Genomic DNA, 24,241 nt, shown 5'->3' on the forward strand with positions numbered 1-24,241 from the left:
GTTGTATATATATATGTATTTTTTGTTGTCGTTTGTTTTTTAGGGCTGCACCCAAGATGTATGGAGGTTCCCGGGCTAGGGGTCTAATTGGAGCTACAGCTGCCAGCTTACGCCATGGCAATGCCAGATCTGAGCTGAGTCTGTGACCTACACCACAGCTTACAGCCACACTAGATACTTAACCCACTGATCAAGGCCAGGGATCAAACATGCAACCTCATGATTCCTAGTCAGATTTGTTTCTGGTGTGCCACGATGGGAACTCCCAGAAGAATTTTTAAAGATGAAATCAACAGGACTTGATTTTGATCCAAACATCAATAGGAACTGATGTCTGCTGAGATGATGTAACATGTGGATGGGAAAGAATTTAGGGGTGAATCCCAGATTTCCTAGTTAGGCCCGCCTATTCACCACATGTGTAAATTCCTGGGCCAGGGATCAAATTCTTACCACAGTATCAACCCAAACCACTGAGGTGATAACATTGGGTCCTTAACCTGCTCTGCCACAAGGGATCTCTGGTAGTACCTTGGTTCTGACTGTTGTTCAAGAGTGATTTCTGAGCTGGGAACGAATTGGCATGTAGGCAGTAATTGATTTTTATTTATAAGTTTGCTTAGGGAGAAAGAGAAATGAGAAGACCAGAGAAGGGAGCCAGCCAGTCAGACATGATAAAGTCACAGAACTCAAATGAAGAGCGTCACAGAGAACACTCTAGATCTTTCATTTTTCTATGGTTCCTCCTCTATGTGTCTATTCTGCTCTCCTTTCTTTGGAGCATCAGTTACTCATCCAATGGGAATAATGATACAATCCATTTTGTAAGAAGTTGTAAGGATTGAAATCACAAGGGTCATATATTCAGAATGACCAGTTCATCATTGGTGCCAAAGAAATTGTTTTCCTGTGAGATTATATGTGTTTGGATACAGAAGGGGGCAGATGTGGAGGAGAGAGAAGAAATAGCCTTTGCTAGGCACCTAGGCACTGTTTTAAGCACTTTCACAGGAATTAACTCCTTTAAATCCTCACAATGGTGGGTAAAAGCTCAAACTTGAGCTAGACTGCCTAGTTTCAAGTATTTCCTTTTTTTTTTTGTCATGCCCATGGCTTCCTGCAGTTTCTAATTTCTAAGCTAGGGATCAAACCTGTGCCACAGCAGTGACCCCAGCCAATGCAGTGACAACATTGGATCCCGGCTGAGCCACACAGGAACTCCAAATAGTTCCATTTTACAACCTATTAATTAGGTGGTGGGGGGGTAGGTATATCATCAGGAGTAAGTAGTAGAGTTTGGATTAAATTCTGGGGCTGACTAGGAGTAAGTAGATTTGACTCTAGTATGTCCCTTCAGGCAGTTTAAAATCTTTTGGCTACTGGGCAGGGAGGGGTCTTGGGATTACTTGTTCCACCACTATTTGAAGTTTGTGATTGCTTTTAGTTCCTCCCTGGGAGTGGCCGATTTTTATTCTTTATAAAAGACAAATCTAGTAGTTCCCTTATTAAAGATCCCACGTTGTCACTGCAGCGGCTCGGGCTGCTACTGTGGCACGGGTTGCATCCGAGGTCAGGGGACTTCCATATGCTGGAAGATGTGGCAAAAAAAAAAAAAAGAGACAAATTTACTAATTCCCTAGTTAGAATGTTTCAATCCTTATTAAACATATAAACATTCAGTTTAATAAGTCTTTTATTGATCTAATCTACATTACTTTCAAAGGCTGCCTAACGTATGTTTCTTTCCGCATTTGTACCATGATTTACTTCGGCAGGACTGAGTCTTTAATTTCAGTATTCTCAGCCCCCTGCCAGCACTTAGCCTAGCATTCAGTATGCACTCAATAAATGCCTGCTCAAAGTATGAATGAACTAAAGAATCGCGGAACAGAGTCGCAGAGGGGGATCGGTCTGGGAATTCCAAAGTTCGGGAGGGGACACGGGGGCGGGCAGTGGCTGTCACATGACTAGGCGGGGCAAATCCCATGTGCTTCGCGGCACCGGGCAAGGCTCCGCCCTCTGCGCCGGTCACGTGGGGGCGCCGGCTGCGCCTGCGGAGAAGCGGTGGCCGCCGAGCGGGATCCGTGCGGGGAGCCGGAAATGGTTGTGGACTACGTCTGTGCGGCTGCGTGGGGCTCGGCCGCGCGGACTGAAGGAGACTGAAGGTAAAGCCGCCATGTCCGGGCCCGACCCGGCCCCCCCATCCCCTCCCCCCGCATCCGCCGCCATCCGGGCCGGGACCGGCTACCCTGCGCCGCCTCCCCGGCGCCCTGGCTCCGCGGCCCAAGCCCGGGCCCCGGGCCGCCAAGGCCCGATCCCGGGCCCACGTGTGCCCGGCCTGGCCCGGCCTGGCTGCTGGGTGGGGGTGGGGGAGCGCGGGGCCGGAATATGCGGTCCCCGCGGGCTGGGAGGGCGCCGGGTTTCCCGGCTGCTAAGTGCCACCTCGGCCCGACCCGAGGAGGCCCCACGGGCGCAGGCACCGCGACTCCCGGCCCGCCGCCCCCTCCCCCCTTTGCGGCCCGGCCGCCGGGAAGTGACACGTTGTTCTTTGGCACTGGCCGGCGCTGCGCAGGGAGGGCGCAGGGGAGGGAGGCGGCGGCGGCGGGCAGGGAGGAGCCCCCGGCCCCGCCCGCCCTCCAGGCCGACCCTCACTTGCTTCAAACCGGCTCTTCTTCGGCCGCCACCCGCCTGGCCTTTTACGGCCCGACTGCCGCTTTTCCTGCCCTCCACTCCTGGGCGGCGGCAGGCCTCGCCTCTAGCCCCGTGCGGGTGCACCCGCGGCCACCCGCGCGGCAGGCGTGCCTTGTGTGCCCCTGGGCCAGGCCCCGAACCCGGTGTCCCCGGGTGGGGGGGTGGGGACACCACGGCCGAAGCTGCTAGCTCCGTTTGTGATCCGGGAGCCTGGTGCCAGCGAGACCTGGAATTTCCGGTCTGGTTGGTCTTGGGCCCCGCGGAGCCAGGTTGATACCCCCCACCTCCCAACCCCAGGCCCTCGGATGCCCAGAACCTGTAGGCCGCACCGTGGATTTATTCTTAACCGAGGGGGTGAGTGAGGGGCTGTTTCAGCAGATCAGGGGGGGTGGTTGGAGCTGCGGGTCTGACAAGGTGTCGGTGGGGACATAGGCTGGGTTTTATGCTCCTTCACCTTTTTGGCGATTCCGGGGCTTGTTGTGGGACTCAGACCTTGCTTCATCCCTCCCCCACTCCATTTGCCTTAAGCTTGGGTCCCTTCCCCTTTCCGAGCTCCGCTCTTTCCCAACAGGTGCTGGGGGGACCCTGATGTGGCACCAAATGAAATGAACAAAGCTCCACAGCCCACAGGCCCCCCACCTGCCCCATCCCCTGGACTCCCACAGGTAATTAGGGAGGAATTAGCAGCAACTGGGGTGGGGGTGGGGGAGACCAGGCAGCCGGGTCAGGAACAGGTTCCAACCTCTGGATTTTCCCACCCCCTTCTGTGTCAGGGCAAAGTGCAGCTTCCTGCTGCCAAATTGAGGCAGGGCCCCGGGGCTGTTCCTAGGGGCTGTCTTGGGGAGGGTATATGTGGACTGTTGAGGCTCTTGCCACAGCTCTGCTCCCCTTACTTCACCAGCTTGAGTTTCTGCCCCACCTGGGTTTCCCCTCTTGCTGAATTCTGGTCTCCCCCCTTCAGCCAGCGTTTCCCCCGGGGCAGACAGCACCGGTGGTGTTCAGTACGCCTCAAGCGACACAAATGAACACGCCTTCTCAGCCCCGCCAGGTGAGGGGCTGTGGGGAGGGGAGTAGGGGGCCTGGGTGGGAACCATGTGAAGCTTAGGCCAGTTTGGGCCTAGGATGGAAACTATGGAGGCCTTGTACCTGCCCCAACTTCCTGACAGTTGCTTTCATGCGGTTCTGCACTTTGCACTGTTGATTACTTACGGTGGCTGGCCCCTTGGAGTATGTAGTTGGTGGGGATGGCATTCCTAGGGGTCCTGGTGCCTTGGGGGCAGTGCTTTGGGCCCTGCTGCCAACTCCTGTTTTCCTGTTTCCTTCTTTTACTGGGAGGTTGCCATTGCTCCATTCCCCATCCATCTTTCTCTTTTGGACTGTGGCAAGATAAACACTCCAGCTAGTTCTTGCCTTTCTCTGTTCCCTAAATTCTTCCTCACTAAGTGGAAGAGGATTCTTGTCCTGATTCCTTCATTTTCTTTCCCTCCTCATCACCTTGGGGATAATTCTTTTCTTTCCTGTCCCCATGTGCTCTCAGGGAGGATTCAGGTCTCTGCAGGTAATACCCCATTGCTAATCCTGAACTCTCTCCGGGTCTCACCCTTACACTCTGCCCTAGTCAGGGGCTAGACTCAGTCTGGGTCCTCAGTCTGAGGCTGACCGATGCATGTTAGGGGCTAAATCTTGTGTAGCTCACATCTGGGAACTGGGAGACTGTTGCATGTTAGCGGTGAGCTCCTCAGTACCTTAGGGTGGAGCAGTGCATGCTGGGGAGTATGTTGCTGAAAAAGGCTTTACTTAGGCATGATGCATCTGGGTGTTAGGAAGCCTCTGCTGAAGGATAGCCTGGTGAGGTGATCTGAGTATGCATGGCAGGGAGGGAGTAAATATACAGAGTGCCAAGTGTATGCCTGAGTTTGGAGGGCGTATGTGAGTACAAGAGGGCACTTAGCCATCACTTGGTCAAGTGAGTCTTGGAAGTGTTGGTCTTCATGCTCCAAAGCCCCTGGTACTTCTCTCCTGACTAGAGACATAGTGGAATGGCCCTTTTGCTGTCCACCTCCTCCCCTTCCCATTGCCAACTGCCTTCCTCCCTCCTGACAGCACTTCTACCCTAGCCGGGCCCAGCCCCCGAGCAGTGCAGCCTCCCGAGTGCAGAGTGCAGCCCCCGCCCGCCCTGGCCCAGCTGCCCATGTCTACCCTGCTGGATCCCAAGTAATGATGATCCCTTCCCAGATCTCCTACCCAGCCTCCCAGGGGGCCTACTACATCCCTGGACAGGTGAGGCTGGAGGCTTGGGGGCTGGAAGCCACAGAACCTTGTACCCTCCCCCCCTCCCCCCCCTCCCCTCCAGTCCCATCTCTTCTCCAGAGGTGGGACTTCCTTCTGGTCATTGCCTAGAGTTGGCTTGTCCTGTCTTGTCCTACATTCTCTTTGTAGTCTGATATGGTCTTCATAGCTCCCTTAACTCCTTCATTCTCATCCTCCCCTTTCCCCTCCACCAGGGGCGTTCCACATATGTTGTCCCGACACAGCAGTATCCTGTGCAGCCGGGAGCCCCAAGCTTCTATCCAGGTGCAAACCCTACAGAGTTTGGGACCTACGGTAAGCAGGGGAGGGAGTTAGGTGAGAGTGAGTCCCAGGGAACATCTAAACTTGCTTACTAATTCCTAAGACCCTTCCCAGGTTTGTCTCTTGGTCTAAAAATGGTAGAGGTAGTAGGGATTGGTGCTTAATATGTAATTGGTGTGGGGGTGGCGGGAGAGGGTCTTACAGTATCGCTGAGAGTTGGGAATCCTCCCCACATCAAGGAGTATAGTTCAGGCACCAGTTTGAGGGCCTTTGAGTAAATATTCCCTGTGACACTCATTCCATGCTTGGGGGGAGCCCATGTAACATGGATTTGGGAAGTTTTTGTAGCTGTTTTTCATTTATATTCTAGGAAAGGATTAGTCTGTTCTTTATGGCAGTGGTTTCCAAAATTTTTTGATCATCAGGAAAAATTTTGAGTATGTACCTCTAATACGGGTATGTTTCTGTTTGTTTATATGTATGCATCATTTAAACAAATACCACTTATGTTGCTTGTCAGAAACAACTGGAAGCTATAGATGATATTAAAGAATGCATCTCATTTTGGAGACCATTGCTTTAAGGAATTTTCCACATCCTGGGCCCAGTTCATAATGTGACTTTTTGTTTCCTTGCCCCTTAGCAAAGGGCTGGAGACTGGAACTGGACTCAGGTTGAATGGAACAGGGCTGGCAGATGTTTTATCATTCCCAGCCAAAGACCTGATTCTGTTTCAGGTTAAGTAGTAGCTGCTCTCTGAGTGTATGTGTATGTTTTGGTGGGTGCATACATGGTACCTTATGGAGTAGAAGAGGAACAGACATAGTCTGGCTGGAGCGTGGTGGGGAGCGAGTGCCTGCCTATAAGGGGTGTGTGTGTGTCAGTGTTAGGAATGCTTGTAAACGCCGTTCAGACTGGTTCCCCAGCTTTGATAGACACCTAATTCCCTTGGGGAGGAGGGTAGGGCAGGGCAAGGGGCGGGCTGTGGGAGAGGAGAGGTGGGTGGGGAAGGGGTGGGAGGTGTTTAGGCAGACATTTGTTGTGTGGTTGGGCCCTAACCCTGCCACTGTTCTTCTTTTCCCTGTGTGTTTTTTCCCTCCTCAAGCTGGCGCCTACTACCCAGCCCAGGGTGTGCAGCAGTTTCCCACTGGTGTGGCCCCCGCCCCAGTTTTGATGAACCAGCCACCCCAGATTGCTCCCAAGAGGGAGCGGAAGACTGTGAGTAATAGCAAGGGGCTTTAGGACATCTGGGAAAGGGAGAGTCAAGGTCAGGCATGTTGCAGGTCAGGGAGCAGGAAGTTGAGGGAGATCTTCAGCTGAGAGAAGGCAGAGAATGGGGGTCTATGAAGTGCTCTAGTTCTTTGTAAGGTATAAAGGTACCAGTGTAAAAGAAGTTTATAGGAAAGACTGAAGTGCCTGCTGGGGAAATTTCTGAGAGACCCGAGTTCTGTGGTCCATAAGATAGAAGTTTGGTTTGGGGTTTCTGGTGGCTTGCCTTGGAAATGGTTTGTTTTCTGTGGCCCCACCCCCCAGTCCTGGAAGCTCTTGAGGCCTCCGCCTCTGCTCAATCCTCAAGCCTTGGGCGTGGTGCCCAGAATAGGGTGCCAGGGCTGGGGAAGCCGCTGAGTCACCCTGGCTCCACCCACTGGATCTGGGCCCTGCCCCCAGAGATCAGACAGACTAGCCACAAGTGAGCCGGATGGGTGCTAGATGGGGGTCTTGGGCCCCAGGGCTTGCAGCCATTGCCTTGGGGACTGCTGGTGGGGCAGGGATGAGGGAGGGAGGGGCATTGTGATGTACTCTCTGTCTCTTCTCTGTGAGGTCAGTGATGTCTTAGGGGTGGGGGCTAGGGCAGGGACTACAAGAGCAGCCGATGGGTTGACAGTAGAACTCATGGGATTTCTTGCACCCACCCACCTGCTTCCTGGTGGGGGGTGGGGGCTTGGCCTAGAGTCTTAGGAGTGGGGCAGGGTAGAGAGGTGGGCTCCTCCAGCTTCCCACTCATCCCTTAGCTTTCTTTCCCCAGATCCGAATTCGAGACCCAAACCAAGGAGGGAAGGATATCACGGAGGAAATCATGTCTGGGGCCCGAACTGCCTCCACACCCACCCCTCCCCAGGTACTGTCTGTTCTTTGAGTGATGCCTTGGACTCCTAGGTCCCTTATCTTTTCTTCAACTAAGGGATTTATTTCCTTGCTTTCCTGGATTTCTAGGCAGCTAATGTAGAAGCGACTCTAATAAAGAAGGGGTGCGGGACCCTTTTAGGGCAAACTTGGTAACCCTTTGTGTCCTGCAGATGGGAGGCGGTCTGGAGCCTCAGGCTAATGGGGAGACACCCCAGGTTGCTGTTGTAGTCCGGCCAGGTAAGTAAGTGGGGCAGAGCTTTAACGGGGGAAAGGAGTGTGACTTAAAAATGCCAAGGAAAGAGTTTCCTTGTGGTATAGCTGGTTAAGGTTCCAGCATTGTCACTGCTGTGGCTCTGGTCGCTGCTGTGGTGTGAGTTTGATCCCTGGCCCAGGAACTTCTGCATGTCCTGGGTGGTGGTAAAAATATGCCACGGAAGTGGAGTGACTTGAACCGGGTGTCAGGAGAATGACGTAGGTTTTAGGCAGTAGGATTTCGAGTAAGAATGGAAAAGACCTGGGTAGGAGAAGACGGATGGTATGGTGGTGATCTGGATCATGGCAGCTGGGTATTAGGTTGGGAATGCTAGGCTGGGAGGAGGAAGAACAACAGCAGTGAAGGACTTGCCTCTAATTACTCGTTCTTCCTGTGCTGCAGATGACCGGTCGCAGGGAGCAAGCACTGGGGACCGGTCAGGGCTGCCCGGCCCAGAGCACAGCCCTTCAGAATCCCAGCCTTCATCACCTTCTCCGACCCCATCACCACCTCCAATCTTGGAACCGGGGTCTGAGCCTGATCTTACAGTCCTCTCTATTCCTGGGGACACTCTGACAGCGGGGATGATGCAGATGTCTGTGGAAGAGTCAACTCCCATAACCCGTGAAACTGGGGAGTCATACTGTCTCTCTCCAGAACCCACTCCCCTGGCTGAACCCATACTGGAAGTAGAAGTGACGCTTAGCAAACCAGTTCTGGAATCTGAGTTCTCTTCCAGTCCTCTCCAGGTTCCCACCCCCCTGGCATCTCACAAGGTGGAAATTCTTCCTGAGCCTAATGGCACAGTCACATCTGAGAATTTGGAACCAGAGGTGGAGTCAAGCCCGGAGCTTGCCCCTCTCCCTTCCCCAGCTTGCCCCTCTGAATCCCCCATGCCCATTGCTCCAACTGCCCAACCCGAGGAACTGCTCAACGGAGCCCCCTCGCCACCAGCTGTGGACTTAAGCCCAGTCAGTGAGCCGGAGGAACAGGCCAAGGAGGCTTCAGCATCAGTGGCTCCCCCCACCATCCTTTCTGCCACTTCAGCTGTGTCTCCTCCAGCTGCTTCCCTTGCTCAGGAGGAGAACATGGAGGAAGAGGAAGAAGAGGAAGAGGAAGGAGAAGCAGGAGAAGCTGAGGGTGAGAAGGGAGGAGAGGAACCACTCCCCCTAGAGAGCACCCCTGCTCCAGCCCACCTGTCCCAGAATTTGGAGGCAGCAGCAGCCACCCAAGGTAAGGTGTGGCTGAGTGGTAGAGGTGGGGCAGACTGGGAGGGTGTGGTTCTTGTTCTTCACTGGTGACCTCCCATTGGTGCCATTTCGTCTGGGTCCTAGAGGCCCTGGTAATGGAACCTAAGGGCTAGATTTAGGAATTTTAAGTCTAGAGAGGGAGTGACGTAAGAAATACTGTACAGTGGCTGCCTTTTCTTTTTCCCAGGGGTTAGAACTGCTTCTTAAGTTATTCTCACTCCTTCCCCCCCCCCCCAAATAGTGGCAGTATCTGTGCCAAAGAGGAGACGGAAAATTAAGGAGCTCAATAAAAAGGAGACTGTAGGAGACCTTCTAGATGCCTTCAAGGAGGTAAGGGAACAGAAAGTAGCAGAGGGAGAAGGGCTAAGTTTGGGTATGGAACAGTGGTCTCACTGCAACCAAAACGGAATGTCCCAACAATGGTTACAGGTGAACCCAGGAGTACCAGAGGTGGAAAACCAGCCTCCTCTAGAGAATAATCCCAGCCCAGAACCTGAGGGCAACAGTGTGCCCCTGCAGCCTGCGGAAACGGATGAGACCTGGGACTCAAAGGAGGACAAGATTCAAAATGCTGAGAACATCCAGCCCGCTGAACAGAAGTATGAATATAAGTCAGGTATGCCGAAGGAGGGGATGGAAAGGGCTGAGTATCTGATCAGGGCCTCAGGAGAGAGCACTGGGATTAGTTCATCCTGTTTTCCTTGCAGATCAGTGGAAGCCTCTAAACCTTGAAGAGAAAAAGCGTTATGACCGTGAGTTCCTGCTTGGCTTTCAGTTCATCTTTGCCAGTATGCAGAAGCCTGAGGGATTGCCCCATATCAGTGATGTGGTGTTGGATAAGGTTGGTAGGCTTGACGGGGAGGTTAAGTTTGGGCTGGTTGGCTGGCTGGAGAGGAGCCAGAGGTCCTGAAAGAGTCGTCTGTAGCCCTAACTAGCCTGTTTTTGATACTTCTCCTGTCCTTTTTGCAGGCCAATAAGACACCATTGCGACCATTGGATCCCACTCGGCCTCAAGGCATAAACTGTGGCCCAGACTTCACTCCATCCTTTGCCAACCTTGGCCGACCAGCCCTTAGCAACCGTGGGCCCCCAAGGGGTGGGCCAGGTGGGGAGCTGCCCCGAGGGCCGGTGAGTGGGACTGGCAAGGGGAGTGAGGGAGTTGGGTCCCTGTATCTCATAGTGGAGTAGGAAGAAGTCAGCCCTGGAGATGTGTGGTGATGGTGTCACAGGTTGGCTGACTCATTCTGTGTCTTGTCCCTGCTCCTTGCTTAGCAGGCTGGCCTCGGACCCCGGCGGTCTCAGCAGGGTCCCCGAAAGGAACCACGCAAGATCATTGCCACAGTATCAATGACTGAAGACATAAAGCTGAATAAAGCAGAGAAGGCCTGGAAACCCAGCAGCAAGCGGACGGCAGCCGATAAGGACCGAGGGGAAGAGGATGCTGATGGCAGTAAAACCCAGGTACCTCCAAGTCCTATGAGCCTCCGTTCCTTCTCTTCAAGGTCTGCCCTCTTTGCTTCTGTCCATTCTCATCCCTACCACCTAAGTCTCTACCACCCTCTTCATCTTTCCCAGTAGCCCCTGTTCTTCTGAGAACTTCACTGGATCCTTTGTCTTCTCTCTCCTTTCCCCTCTAGGACCTGTTCCGCAGAGTGCGCTCCATCCTAAATAAGCTGACACCCCAGATGTTCCAGCAGCTGATGAAGCAGGTGACGCAGCTGGCCATCGACACTGAGGAACGGCTCAAGGGGGTCATTGACCTCATCTTTGAAAAGGCCATTTCAGAGCCCAACTTCTCCGTGGCCTATGCCAACATGTGCCGCTGCCTCATGGCGGTTAGTTTCCACTGTTTTCTAAACCTTGTGGTCTAGCTTCCCGCTTGTCTTCCTGAGCTGCTTTGAGTCTAGTTTCTTGGTTCTCCTCCAGCCTGTGCTGTTGGGGGCAGCCAGGAGGAGGCAGAGCCAGGGCCAGCCAGAGGTGTTCCTGAGCCAGGAGTTGAAGACTCTTGGAGGGTTTTACCCTGCCCTGGACTGGTCTGAATGTGACATTCTCTTTGACACAACAGCTGAAAGTGCCCACTACAGAAAAGCCAACAGTGACTGTGAATTTTCGAAAACTGTTGTTGAATCGATGTCAGAAGGAGTTTGAAAAAGACAAAGATGATGATGAGGTTTTTGAGAAGAAGCAAAAAGAGATGGATGAAGCTGCCACGGTGAGAAAAAAACACCACTGCTCACCCAGATGCCATTCCGCTGCAGAAGTGGCGGGGTAGGGGGATAGTGGTGTTTTGAGAGTTCTGCTTTTGGATGGGACTGCTTGCTGCTAGGTTTAGGATCTAGATGAGGAGAGAAGGGTTTGAGCTGAGTGGCTGGGTGCCTTTGATGTGATCCTTGTCCCATGACTGGCAGGCAGAAGAACGGGGACGCCTGAAGGAAGAGTTGGAAGAAGCTCGAGACACAGCCCGGCGGCGCTCTTTAGGGAATATCAAATTTATCGGAGAGTTGTTCAAACTGAAGATGTTAACAGAGGCAATCATGCACGACTGTGTGGTTAAACTCCTTAAGAACCATGATGAAGAGTCTCTCGAATGCCTTTGCCGTCTGCTCACCACCATTGGCAAAGACCTGGACTTTGAAAAGGCCAAGGTAGGGGTCCTGGGATATGGGGTCCTGGGATATGGCAGAGAACAGGCTAAAGCACCTCGGGTCTGCTGTCTGAGTGGCACTGTGTGCCACTGAGCTGCAGCGGTGGAGCCAAGGGTCAGAGGAGGAGCAGGGCCCACAGCTGGAGGTGAGGTTTTGAAGTTCCTGACCTGATCCCTTTGCTTCTTACTAGCCCCGAATGGATCAGTATTTCAACCAGATGGAGAAAATCATTAAGGAAAAGAAGACTTCATCCCGAATCCGCTTTATGCTGCAAGATGTGCTGGATCTGCGACGAGTACGTGTCCCCTTTATCCTACTGTTAGTCTACTGCCTCTGACCCCACAGTCACAGCTCATGACACTGGTTTGTATAGCCTGCTCTGATGTCATTACCTCCCTTGTGACTGGCCTGTCCCCACAGAGCAATTGGGTCCCGCGCCGAGGGGACCAGGGTCCCAAGACCATCGACCAGATCCACAAGGAAGCTGAGATGGAGGAGCATCGGGAGCACATAAAAGTGCAGCAGCTAATGGCCAAGGGCAGCGACAAGCGTCGGGGTGGCCCTCCAGGCCCACCCATCAGTGAGTTTGAGGCTGGGACTGGGGAGGGACAGTTTGAGGAGTTGTGCTTTCCACTGATGACTTCTTGTTAGTGCCACGTGTCTGGGCCACTGAGACCCCATGATGGAACTGAGGATCTGAGGAAGGGATCTGGGGAAAATCCCAAAGCAACACGGTTGCTGGGACTTACTTATCATTCCATCATGCGTTCCTTTTTTTTCCCAGGCCGTGGCCTTCCACTTGTGGATGATGGTGGCTGGAACACAGTCCCCATCAGCAAGGGCAGCCGCCCTATTGACACCTCACGACTCACCAAGATCACAAAGGTGGGTGGGTGGGTGTGTGTGTGTGCGCGCGCGTGCGCGCGTGCATGTTGGAGGGGGTGACCTCAATGATGGGAGGGGTCAAGTGGGTTTTAAGCACAGGTTTGGATCTTTGTTCCCTTACTTGCTGAGGTTGGGAAGGTGACAGCTGATTTTTCCCTTTAGACTGATGGTTAGATTGCTGGAGACGGGACTGCCGATTTTAAGGGGTGTGTTCACATTGGTCTGGACTAATGGTCAGCACCCTGGCATGCATTGCCAGACCCAGCCATTCCCTGCTTCTGTATAGCCCACCAGCTAAGAATGAAAGTTTGCTATGTTTTTTAATGGTTGAGAAAAATCAAAAAGTAAAGTGAAACTGTGTGACAAGAGATTATGTAAAATTTGAATTTCAGTTTCCATAATTTTATTGGAACATAACAACCATGTTCATTCCTTCTATGTGCTGTCTGTGACTGCTCTTTTACCATAGCAGCAAAGTTGAGTTGTTGAAACTTAGTGATCTGTAAAGTTTAAGATGTTTATCATCTGGCCCTTTACGGAAAACGTCTGCTTGGTCCTGGTCCAGGCTACTTGCAGCTATGTATGGTAGAGGCTGGCTGGGAGCTTTGGTTAGATTAGACCCACTCTCCACTCCCTTTTCTTCCTCAGCCTGGCTCCATCGATTCTAACAACCAGTTGTTTGCACCTGGAGGGCGATTGAGCTGGGGCAAGGGCAGCAGTGGAGGCTCAGGAGCCAAGCCCTCTGATGCAGGTATGGAGGCCACTGTAAAGAGCCGGGTGGGTATTAGGAGTTTTTCTGGTGGTCTAGCGGTTAGGACTCAGCTGCTTTCAATGAATGGTGTGGCCGGGGTTCAGTCCCTGTTCTGGAAACAGATCCCACATCAAGCCACTATATGCTGCAGTACCCTCGTCTCCCCAAAAAAGAGCTGGGTGGTTATTGATCAGCTCTTTAGAGGGCAGAGCCGCCTTTTTTTTTCCCCTTTTTTTTTTTTTTTTTTTTTGCTATTTCTAGGGCCACTCCCACGGCATATGGAGATTCCCAGGCTAGGGGTCTAATCGGAGCTGTAGCCACCAGCCTACACCAGGGCCACAGCAACATGGGGTCCGAGCCGCGTCTGCAATCTACACCACAGCTCACGGCAACGCTGGATCCTTAACCCACTGAGCAAGGCCAGGGATCGAACCCACAACCTCATAGTTCCTAGTCAGATTCGTTAACCACTGAGTCACAACGGGAACTCTGGGCAGAGCCTTCTCTATGCAGGAGGCTTTCCGTACAGAAGTGGTTCGATAACATAGGCAGTATATACTTAGAATTAGGGACTGAACTGCTTTAGGGTCAGGACTAGGACCAGGTGTCCTAAACTGGCCAGTGGGATATGGGATGTAAGGAAATAGATTTTAATCTGGGTTTTCTGCCTCCCTAGCATCAGAAGCTGCTCGCCCAGCTACTAGTACCTTGAACCGCTTCTCAGCCCTTCAACAAGCAGTACCTACAGAAAGCACAGATAACAGACGTGTGGTACAGAGGTGAGGTTTCCTTGGTGTCTTTGTTCTTCACACTGAATACTGATTGGATTTTTTTTTTTTGCCTTTTATTTATTTATTTATTTTTTGCTATTTCTTGGGCCGTTCCTGCGGCATATGGAGGTTCCCAGGCTAGGGGTCTAATCGGAGCTGTAGCCACTGGCCTACGCCAGAGCCACAGCAACTCGGGATCCGAGCCGTGTCTGCAACCCACACCACATTCTGTGGCAACGCCGGATCGTTAACCCACTGGGCAAGGGCAGGGACCGAACCCGCAACCTCGTGGTTCCTAGTCGGATTCGTTAACCACTGCGCCACGACGGGAACTCCCTGATTGGATTTTGACTGTTGCCATAGGAATCCTCACACCTGTAATGCTCAGAGCTCCTGACTGACATTGGGATCTATTCCTGATGCCAAGACCAAGGCCTGACAGTTGCTCAGCTTGTTGGATAGTTAAATAAGAGGGTACCTCGTCAGTACAGATAAGAGAGGATGTGCTTATCTGTCTTCTAGGAGTAGCTTGAGCCGGGAACGAGGTGAGAAAGCTGGGGACCGAGGAGATCGCCTAGAGCGGAGTGAACGGGGAGGTGACCGTGGGGACCGGCTTGATCGCGCACGGACGCCTGCTACCAAGCGGAGCTTCAGCAAGGAAGTGGAAGAGCGGAGTAGAGAGCGGCCCTCCCAGCCTGAGGGACTGCGCAAGGCAGCTAGCCTCACGGAGGATCGGGACCGGGGGCGGGATGCTGGTAAGGGACTGGAAGGGGAAAGGAAGGGTGTGAGCTCTTTGGGGACTAGCCAGTCCCCCCAGTCAGTGTCTTCAGAGCTCTAGATCCTGTGCTAGAAAGTCTGGTCTGAAAAATCTTAAAATCTATTTTTTCCTCTCTCAGTGAAGCGAGAAGCCACCTTACCGCCTGTGAGCCCCCCGAAGGCAGCACTGTCCGAAGAGGAGCTGGAGAAGAAATCCAAGGCCATCATTGAGGAATACCTCCATCTCAATGACATGAAGGTAGGCAGTGGGAATGGTGGAGTGGTCTGAGTGATGGCAGGGTGGGTGGGGAGGGGACTGTGTTGACAGGTGTGGGTGTAGGATCTGGACCAGGTGGTGACTGTCCTCCCTCCTGTGCCCTGTAGGAGGCAGTGCAGTGTGTGCAGGAGCTGGCCTCACCCTCACTGCTCTTCATCTTTGTGCGGCACGGCATTGAGTCCACGCTAGAGCGAAGCGCCATTGCCCGTGAGCATATGGGGAGGCTGCTGCACCAGCTGCTCTGTGTTGGACACCTCTCCACTGCTCAGTACTACCAAGGGTATGACCGCTTTTACATACCCACTAATTTCTCTCCTTCGTAGCACCTGTGGAACCTTGGATAAGCGTGTAGGCTCCTCAGCCATGCTGGTCAATGCTATTTTGGGGGATGAGCCGTCTAAGGAAAAGGTGGCCTTTGGAGTTCCTGCTGTGACTCAGCGGGTTGAGAACCTGACATAGTGTCCGAAGATGCAGGTTTAATTCCTGGTCTTGCTCAGTGGGTTGCTCCAAGCTGCGGCATAGGTCAAAGTTGCTGCTCCGATCCGGCATTGCTGTGGCTGTGGTGAAGGCCGGCAGCTGCAGCTTCGATTCAACCCCTAGCCAGGGAACTTCCACATGCTGTAGGTGTGGCTATTAAGAGAAAAAAAATGAGAAGGTGGCCTGTGCCTGAAATAATTGCCCCATTTTAGGAAATGTTCTTGAGGGGCTCCACGGTTGATCTTTTAGCCATGACTTGGTGTCCCAGAGGATGGGTAGGAGTGCAGCTTAGCTTTACTAGATTGCCCTGACTTTGAACTCTCTTTACAGGCTATATGAAATCCTAGAATTGGCCGAAGACATGGAAATTGACATCCCTCATGTGTGGCTCTACCTAGCAGAACTGGTAACGCCCATTCTGCAGGAAGGTGGGGTGTCCATGGGGGAGCTGTTCAGGTAAGCCCCTTGGGTGGAATTCAGGGGAGGTAAAGACTGGAAAAGCCTGGGAGAGGGAAGGGAGGTGTGGCAGGTTAGACCCCTGGATTTAGAGAGGTAGCTTAGTGTGTTTGTTGAGAGGGCGTGGGAGGCTATCAACACTGAATTTTTCTCTTGTAGGGAGATTACAAAACCTCTCAGACCCCTGGGCAAAGCTGCTTCTCTGTTGCTGGAGATCCTGGGGCTCTTATGTAAAAGTATGGTGAGTGAGAGCCTTTCAGAGGTGATATGTTGAGGATTTCTCTTCCCACTGTGTGCTTTGGGCTGCTGGCAGTGACCCTGAGGCCCCATGACCCTTTGGTGGGATGGCATTGCTGGTGATGGTAGTGCTGCGTTGGTACCTGGGAGAGGAAATGTCGAGGCTAGCACACACTCTCCGACCAGTTCCTGTCATGTGTTCTGGCCAAGGCTGGAGGAAAATGGAAACCTAGGCCTTGATTCATTGATTGATTCAACTAGCACTTTTTAAGAACATTTACCACATACTAGTGCTGGAAACAAAGCAGTGAATAAAACAGGAAACAAGTTAGAAAAGAAAAATGTGAGAAATAAATGACAGCGTAATAAAAACAACAGTGTGAAGTAAAGTGTGAAATAAAGTAGTTGAAATGGAGTGCCTTAAGTATTGTGAGGTTGCAAAAGGATGTCTGTTTGGTAATGTTCATGACAAACTGCTTTGTGAAAGTTAATTTTTTTTTTTGGGGTCTTTTTGCCATTTCTTTGGGCTGCTCCCGTGGCATATGGAGGTTCCCAGGCTAGGGGTCGAATCGGAGCTGTAGCTGCCGGCCTACGCCAGAGCCACAGCAACGCGGGATCCAATCCGCGTCTGCGACCTACACCACAGCTCACGGCAACGCTGGATCCTTAACCCGCTGAGCAAGGGCAGGGATCGAACCTGCAACCCCATGGTTCCTAGTCAGATTCGTTAACCACTTCGCCACGACGGGAACTCCGAAAGTTAATTTTGACTAGTGAGTAGAAAGGTGAGATGATGGGAAAGGCAGGTTGGGTGTGGTGCTTGGTGGTGAGCTGTTGGAAAGTAGTTTTAAGAGTTCAGCTAGAAGTTCCCATTGTGGCTTGGTGAATTAAGGACCTGACGTTGTCTCTGTGAGGATGCAAGTTCGATCCCTGGCCTCGCTCAGTGCGTTAAGTATCTGATGTTGCTACAAGCTGTGGCATATGCTGCAGTTCAGCTACATGGAACTTGGAGGAATGAATCTTTGAATTGAGAAGTATTGTCCTTTTAGTATCATGTTAATTCTTTTAGGTAGAAATATATGCCAGGATAATTTCTGTTTCAAAGAAAAAACATTTTGAACTACTTATGTTTCTCACTGACCCTGAGGTACCACAGATTATACGATATCATATTTATGCACTATTAAGAAAGAAGAGACTGTGGTCATATTTTTAAAATGTGAGGAGCTCCCTTGTGGTGCAGTGAGTTAAGGATCTGGCATTGTCACTGCAGTGGCCTGGGTTCCTGCTGTGACATGGGTTTGATCCTTGGCCTGGGAACTTCCACACATACAGGTGCAGCCAAAATAAGAAATAAAAACAATGTATATAACTGAAGTACTTTTTGTGCAGCAGAAATTATCACAATGTTATAAAACAACTATATGTCAATAAAACAAAAAAGTTTTAAAATGTGATGTGTCAATTGTGAGACAGTTCAATTTTAGTGGTGTTAAAATGGGCATTCTTTTTTTTTGTTTTTTGCTTTTTAGGGCCGAATCCATGGCATATGGAAATTCCCAGGCTACACTGGTTGAATCAGAGCTACACCTGCCCGGCCTACGCCCACAGTCACAGCAATATAGTATCTGAGCCGCATCTGCAACCTATACCACAGCTCCTGACAACGCTGGATCCTTAACCCACTGAGCGAGGCCAGGAATCGAACCTGCAACCTCATGGTTCCTAGGTGGATTCGTTTCTGCTGCTCCATGATAGGAACTCCAAGATGGGCATTCTTAAAACCCGGGAGTTATAGTAATTTTGTCAAGGGTTTGAATATCTGTTATTGTAAAACAGTGATGCCTTCAGAATATCATGCCCCTTACAGAAAATGAACTCAGACTGCTGTGTATGTGAAGATTTTCTGATTTGTGTTGGGGATGGAAGTTATATCTGCTTCTAAAATTTTCTGGATTTGGGAACCAAATAAGCATACGTGTAAGTTGTTCTTTTCTAGTTCCCCGCTGTGGCTCAGTGGTAACAAACCCCACTAGCATCCATGAGGATGCGGGTTTGGTCCCTGGCCTCACTCAGTGGGTTAAGGATCCAGCATTGCCGTGAACTGTGGTGTAGGTTGCAGATGTGGCTCAGATATTTGCTGTGGCTGTAGGTATAGACTGGCAGCTGTACCTCTGATTGGACCTCTAGTGTGGGGTTGCAGGTGTGGCCCTAAAAAGAAAAAGAAAAAAAAAAGTTATTCTCTCCCATAAGTGTTTGTTACTTGAATAATGGAAAACAAAGCTATTTTAGGAAAAGAAGTGTGGAAGACTAGGATGAGTTACTTGGATTTGGTCATTGACCTTTTTGTGGTCCATTCATTCTTTGAGAATCCTGTGACAGCTAATTGACATTTTTCTGGAGGCTCTTAGGCCATCCTTCAGGTCTCATAACACTGTAGTGGATGAATTCTTGTGACTTTGGGTGATTATTTGACTGATGTCCGTGCCCAATACTAGACTGTAGGTAGGCATGGAGGGTCTGTTCCCATTCAGTGCCTCTGTGGCATCCAGGCTCCTAGTGGGCTTCCAGTGTGTATTTATTTGTTGACATTTGTGGAGCCGTTGTATTCTTGGAGAGAAAAAGAGTTGCTGAGTTTTATGTTTTATGTTTTTCAGGGTCCCAAAAAGGTGGGATCACTGTGGCGAGAGGCTGGACTCAGCTGGAAGGAATTCCTACCTGAAGGCCAGGATGTCAGCGCCTTCATCACTGCACAGGTTTGTGGCTGCAGTTAGGTTCTCTCTCACATCTGGGGCCAGCCAGTCCACACCTCTTCCCTCATCTCATGAGATGCACTTACCTGCCTCCAACTCTGGGCTTTTTTGCTTGCAGAAGGTGGAGTATACCTTGGGAGAGGAGTCAGAAGCCCCTGGCCAGAGGTTATTCTCCTCTGAGGAGCTGAGCAGGCAGCTGGAGAAGCTGCTGAAGGAGGGCAGCAGTAACCAGCGGGTGTTTGACTGGATAGAGGTATATTTTTCCTGGATAAAGGAGAGATGGTTATTGATGTGTGGGTGGGGGCAGCAAGAATGGATCCTTCCAGCATAATTAACTTATATCTGCTCGTTGCTTTTTCTCCTGCACAGGCCAACCTGAGTGAGCAGCAGGTAGCATCCAACACATTGGTTCGAGCCCTCATGACAACTGTCTGCTATTCTGCAATTATCTGTAAGAGAAGCCAGGGAGTGGGTGGGGCAAGGGTGGGCCCAGCAGCCATGTGGAGGGAGGGAGGGAGGTTTTGGTCTTTGCCTCCAGTTCTGAACCAGGCTGAGTGCATTATTCCACTTATCCCTGTCTTCCTCTCTCTAGTTGAGACGCCTCTCCGGGTGGATGTTGCAGTGTTGAAAGCACGAGCGAAACTGCTACAGAAATACCTGTGTGATGAGCAGAAGGAGCTGCAGGCGCTCTATGCTCTCCAGGCCCTTGTAGTGACCTTAGAACAGCCCGCCAGTAAGAGCCAGGCCACAGGAGTGGGAGTGGGTTGGAGGAACTGCCAGATAGTAGGGGTAGTTGTGAAGGAGTCTCAACTCAAGAAAGGTGGGTGGTCATTGGAGCAAAATATCCTGATGGTTGAGCCCTTTCCCCTGCAACACTGGTGTCCTTACCTACAAGTGAAAGGAGTCAGACTTAGCCTTGAAGGTTAATTGACCATCCACTTTGTGCCTAGAAGTGCAGAGGTGATAAATGGTAACATTTTCTTAGTGTGGGCCCTCTGCCTGACAATAGGGCTGAGCTGCTTTTCTTTCTTTGCCTCAGTTACTTCTCACAACTGTTGTTTAGGGTAGATGGTGTTGCCCCCTTTTCCATTTTGGGAGGCTGAGGCTTAATGTAACATGCCTGAGATTATGTATTCAGCAAATAGGCATGCGCCAAGGCATTGGGGTGGTGGCAGTGCTTAAGTCAAGTGTAGTTCTGTTGGCATGAGTCAGGTGGATGTTGGAAGATGTGTCCTGTAGGGTACTTCTGGGGGAATATACTGAGTCAGAGAGAATAATGGAAATTGACACGTGGGAGATAAATGATAGATGGGAGGGGGGAGACTTCACAGGAAAAAACTGTATAAAGGGGTGCCTGAGGTGGAAAATATGACACAAGGTAAAAACTGTTGAAGGAGGAAGACCCGTGTCCTTATGGACGCCAGTCGGGTTTGTTTTCCTATCTCACATCATGCCCTCCCCAGGCCAGTGTACTGTATGTCTAGAGTCTGCCCGCTCCTCCTCCCATCTCCACTGCCACCAGTAAGGCTAAGCCACTACCAACGTGCTCCCTGATCTGCTGATCTGCCATAGTCACACTCAGCACCTAGGGAAGCACAGCACCTAGTGTATGTGAGGCAACATGGGTAGAGAGATGGACATGGTCAGGTCATGCAGGGCAGTGTAAGTCATGGGATAGATTTTGGGCTTTAACCTAAGGATGAGAAAAGGCCTTTTGTGGGTTTGTTTTTTTGTTGTTTGTGTTTTTTTTTTGCTTTTTAGGGCTGCACCTGAGGCATATGGAGGTTCCCAGGCTAGGGGTTGAATCAGGGCTGCAGCTGCTGGCCTACACCATAGCCACAGCAGTGTGGGCTCCTCAATCCACTGAGTGAGGCCAGGGATTAAACCCGTGTCCTTATGGACGCCAGTCGGGTTTGTCAACCACTGAGCCCCGACAGGAACTCCTTTTTTTAATTTTTAGGTCATCCTGGCCATTAGTGGGAGGAGTGGTTTGGAGTGGGCTGAGTGTGACTATGGCAGATCAGCAGATCAGGGAGCACGTTGGTAGTGGCTTAGCCTTACTGGTGGCAGTGGAGATGGGAGGAGGAGCGGGCAGACTCTAGACATACAGTACACTGGCCTGGGGAGGGCATGATGTGAGATAGGAAGCCGTATGACTCCCAGGAGAGTTTTAGCAGGTGAGGTGCCATTCCCTGGTGGGAAGGGAACATTGGGTCAGGTTGAGTTGTTTGTAGTCCTTGGTGAGGGTGAACAGAGATGTCAATTGGGTAGATGACGTGGTATCTGAATTCATGGAGGAGGAAGAGGTCAGGGCTGGAGGCCCATCTCTTGAGTTGCTGGTACAGGACAACACACGTGCAAGTCATAAGAAGGGGGGTATTCCCGTTGCGGCTCAGTGGTAATGAACCCAACTAGTGTCCATGAGAATTCGAGTTTGATTCCTGGCTTCTCTCAGTGGGTTAAGGATCCGGCGTTGCCGTGAGCTGTGGTGTAAGTTGCAGGTGTGGCTCAGATACTGTGTGGCTGTGGCATAGGCCGGCAGCTGCAGTTCGGTTCACCCCCTTAGCCTGAGAACATCCCTATGTTGAACTGTGGCCCTAAAAAGCGGAAAAAAAAAAAAGGAAGAAAGGAAAGAAACACACGAGGGCATGGGATTGTCCGAGGAATAGAGCCTTGAAAAGGTAGCGGTCCCACAGGTAGGGACCAAAGGAGGACAGGACCCTTTGAACAAAGGACAGAGTGATTTTTTAGGAGAGAGAGGTGGTCAGTAGTGCTAGATGCTGCTTGAGTTCCACAGGACGACGTAATTTAGGGCCTCTAGAGTGTGAAAACACGGAGGCAACCCTGGCAGGAACATTATTTGGTGGCGCAGGGGGCAGAACCTGGATTGGAAAAGACAGTGTTAATACTCACTGAATCAACAAGAAAACAGTAAGTGCTGATAAAATCTTTGTTTGGCCGTCAAGAAGTAGTGTCTGTAAAGGAGGTCATTTGTGTTTAGATGGGAGAAACTTGGGCTTGAAGACACATACATCATTTATCCACGGTAGAGTGGATAAATGATTGTGTAAGGTCCTTGGGGTTGGTTTGCATGGGATTTGGAGAACAGGTTTGGGATAAATGATCTGCTGTTGCCATTGCTGCAGAATGAGGGTGGGAGGCTACCCATAGACAGTGGTTGTGTATTTGAGGGTGTGCGTGCCCTGAGGAGCTGTCCTGGCTTGCAGCTTCTCATAGACGGCTCAGGCATTGTTTAACCCAGGCCTGGACTCTAGATTCTCTGCTTTATTCAGAGGAAATGCATTCACTACTCAGTCTCCCTTTGCTCTTAAGAATGTCATGTTTGGAGTTCCGTCGTGGCGCAGCAGAAACCAATCTGACTAGGAACCATGAGGTTGCGGGTTTGATCCCTGGCCTCACTCAGTGGGTTAAGGATCTGGCATTGCCGTGAGCTGTGGTGTAAGGCACAGACACAGCTCGGATCTGGTGTTGCTGTGGCGGCTACATCTCTGATTAGACCCCTAGCCTGGGAACCTCCATGTGCCATGGGTACAGCCCTAAAAAGACATGTATATATATCATGTTTGCTTTGGAAGGACTGGCAGTGTGATGTATTGGTAGTGGAATATATATATTTTTTTTTTTTTTGGCTTTTTCTAGGATGCACCTGCGGCATATGGAGGTTCCCAGGCTAGGGTTCTATATTGGAGCTGTAGCCACCAGCCTACACCATAGCCTACACCATAGCCATAGCAACGTGGGATCCAAGCTGTGTCTGTCAACTACACCACAGCTCAGGGCAACGCTGGATCCTTAACCCACTGAGCAAGCCCAGGGATTGAACCTGCAACCTCATGGTCCCTAGATGGATTCGTCAACCACTGAGCCACGACGGGAACTCCTGGAATAGATGATATTCAGGGGTTATTCGGGTGCTTTGGAATTTGGAGTAGCTCTGGGTGAAGGAGAAAGAGGGTCAGAGCAAGGGGTGCCTGAGTTGAGCCTAAAGGAATTCACTAGGAAGGTGATAAAAGGTGAAAGAGAAAGGATGTTCCTGGCAGTGGATACAGCACAAAGTGTTAAGGCACAGAGGTGGTGTGTATGTTTAGGAGATGTGTGGAAAGTAAAGAGAAGATTGGGAGTTTGTTGGGATCTGTAATGAGGGCCAGTGAATGTTCCAGGTTGTACCCTTGATTTTTGTTAAGAGATACATCTGAGGCCTTTGTGATTTCCTAAATTCAGGAGTACCAACTCTACAGTTTTGCCCATTAAGTATATCATGAATGGAGAAGTTTGAAGCTGCTGAGGTGAGGCTGGGAAGGTTTCTAAGTTTTGTCCAAGTGACTCATTCTTGTGCACCGTCTCTTAGATCATGAGGTTAGCGTCCTGTCAGAGACCTAGCCACTCTGGAATGGCCAGACACAAATGTCAGCACAGTGGGTCAGGGTCTTATCTCAACAGTGGAGCTTAGGGGAGGGATCCCTGGGGGGTGGGATGGGCTGGTTGTGGGCAGTATGCCTCTAACTACTGTCCTGCCTGCTTACAGACTTGCTTCGGACGTTCTTTGATGCGCTGTATGATGAGGACGTGGTGAAGGAGGACGCCTTCTATAGCTGGGAGAGTAGCAAGGACCCCGCTGAGCAGCAGGGCAAGGGTGTGGCCCTTAAATCTGTCACAGCTTTCTTCAAGTGGCTTCGTGAGGCGGAGGAGGAGGAGTCTGACCACAACTGAGAGCGGGTGGGGTCGGGGCCTCAGAGCCCCATGGACACTCGGATGGCCAAGCCAGCCGCCCGGACTGCAAGGGGGGGCGGCGGCAGCAGTGGCGGCGGCAGTGGGTGCCTGTAGTGCGATGTGTCTTGAGCTAATAAAGTGGCTGAAGAGGCAGGATGGCTTGGGGCTGCCTGGGGCCCCCCTCCAGGATGCTGCCAGGTGTCCCTCTCCTCCCCCTGGGGCACAGAGATATATTATATATAAAGTCTTGAAATTTGGTGTGTCTTGGGGGGGGCACCACCGCCTGCCCCTGGGGTCCTTTTTTATTTTCTGAAAATCACTCTTGGGACTGCCGTCCTCGCTGCTGGGGGCATAATGCCCCAGCCCCTGCACCACCCCTGCTGCTGCCTGGGCAGGGGGAAGGGGGGCACGGTGCCTGTAATTATTAAACATGAATTCAATTAACTCACTGCCTCTCTGCTTTATGGCCTGCTCCCTCTGGAGAAGGGGTCTGGATAGGTGGGCAGCCTCCTTTCCAGAGCTGGCACCGTAGCACTGTTCCCTGAAACTTGGCACCCCCTCTTGCCTCTTCCCCTGTCCATGATTGCAAGGGCTAGGAAATCAAAGTGGAC

The 24,241-nt window shown here is 51.5% G+C and overlaps 1 protein-coding gene and 1 non-coding gene across 10 annotated transcripts; both read left to right on the forward strand.

Moving 5' to 3' along the window:
• The first annotated feature begins 2,022 nt into the window (after positions 1-2,022).
• Positions 2,023-24,074, forward strand: EIF4G1 (eukaryotic translation initiation factor 4 gamma 1). 9 transcript variants are annotated; one of them, XM_047787872.1, is made up of 33 exons: positions 2,023-2,165; positions 2,989-3,045; positions 3,263-3,356; positions 3,653-3,739; positions 4,795-4,971; positions 5,196-5,295; positions 6,368-6,480; positions 7,289-7,381; positions 7,560-7,626; positions 8,045-8,875; positions 9,134-9,222; positions 9,322-9,508; positions 9,600-9,733; positions 9,862-10,020; positions 10,165-10,353; positions 10,530-10,727; positions 10,958-11,104; positions 11,301-11,537; positions 11,728-11,832; positions 11,958-12,117; positions 12,322-12,422; positions 13,071-13,173; positions 13,850-13,952; positions 14,466-14,698; positions 14,840-14,958; positions 15,084-15,256; positions 15,784-15,909; positions 16,069-16,150; positions 18,804-18,902; positions 19,018-19,152; positions 19,269-19,350; positions 19,492-19,632; positions 23,446-24,074. In XM_047787872.1, the coding sequence occupies exons 3-33, from the start codon at positions 3,297-3,299 to the stop codon at positions 23,628-23,630; spliced, it is 4,815 nt and encodes a 1,604-aa protein (XP_047643828.1). In that variant the 5' UTR covers positions 2,023-2,165; positions 2,989-3,045; positions 3,263-3,296; the 3' UTR covers positions 23,631-24,074. The 9 variants fall into 9 exon arrangements, 8 of the variants coding, with proteins under 8 accessions (XP_047643828.1, XP_047643858.1, XP_047643866.1 ...); XM_047787902.1 differs by having other exon boundaries at positions 10,168-10,353; XM_047787910.1 differs by lacking the exon at positions 3,653-3,739.
• On the forward strand, positions 12,166-12,241 carry LOC125114468 (small nucleolar RNA SNORD66). Its single transcript, XR_007131811.1, has one exon. It is a non-coding gene; the product is annotated as a small nucleolar RNA SNORD66 (small nucleolar RNA).
• Positions 24,075-24,241: the final 167 nt, after the last annotated feature.

Source organism: Phacochoerus africanus, chromosome 1 (assembly GCF_016906955.1).
Source record: "Phacochoerus africanus isolate WHEZ1 chromosome 1, ROS_Pafr_v1, whole genome shotgun sequence".
NCBI classification, from domain to species: Eukaryota; Metazoa; Chordata; class Mammalia; order Artiodactyla; family Suidae; genus Phacochoerus; species Phacochoerus africanus.

What these genes read in the sequence shown, in the direction of transcription:
- EIF4G1 (XM_047787872.1), top strand. Translation starts at nt 3,297, where the DNA reads ATGAACAAAGCTCCACAGCCCACAGGCCCCCCACCTGCCCCATCCCCT. An exon ending in GTGATGTGGTGTTGGATAAG is followed by an intron (nt 9,734 to 9,861) that starts GTTGGTAGGCTT and finishes TCCTTTTTGCAG; the next exon opens with GCCAATAAGACACCATTGCG. An exon ending in CTGATGGCAGTAAAACCCAG is followed by an intron (nt 10,354 to 10,529) that starts GTACCTCCAAGT and finishes TTTCCCCTCTAG; the next exon opens with GACCTGTTCCGCAGAGTGCG.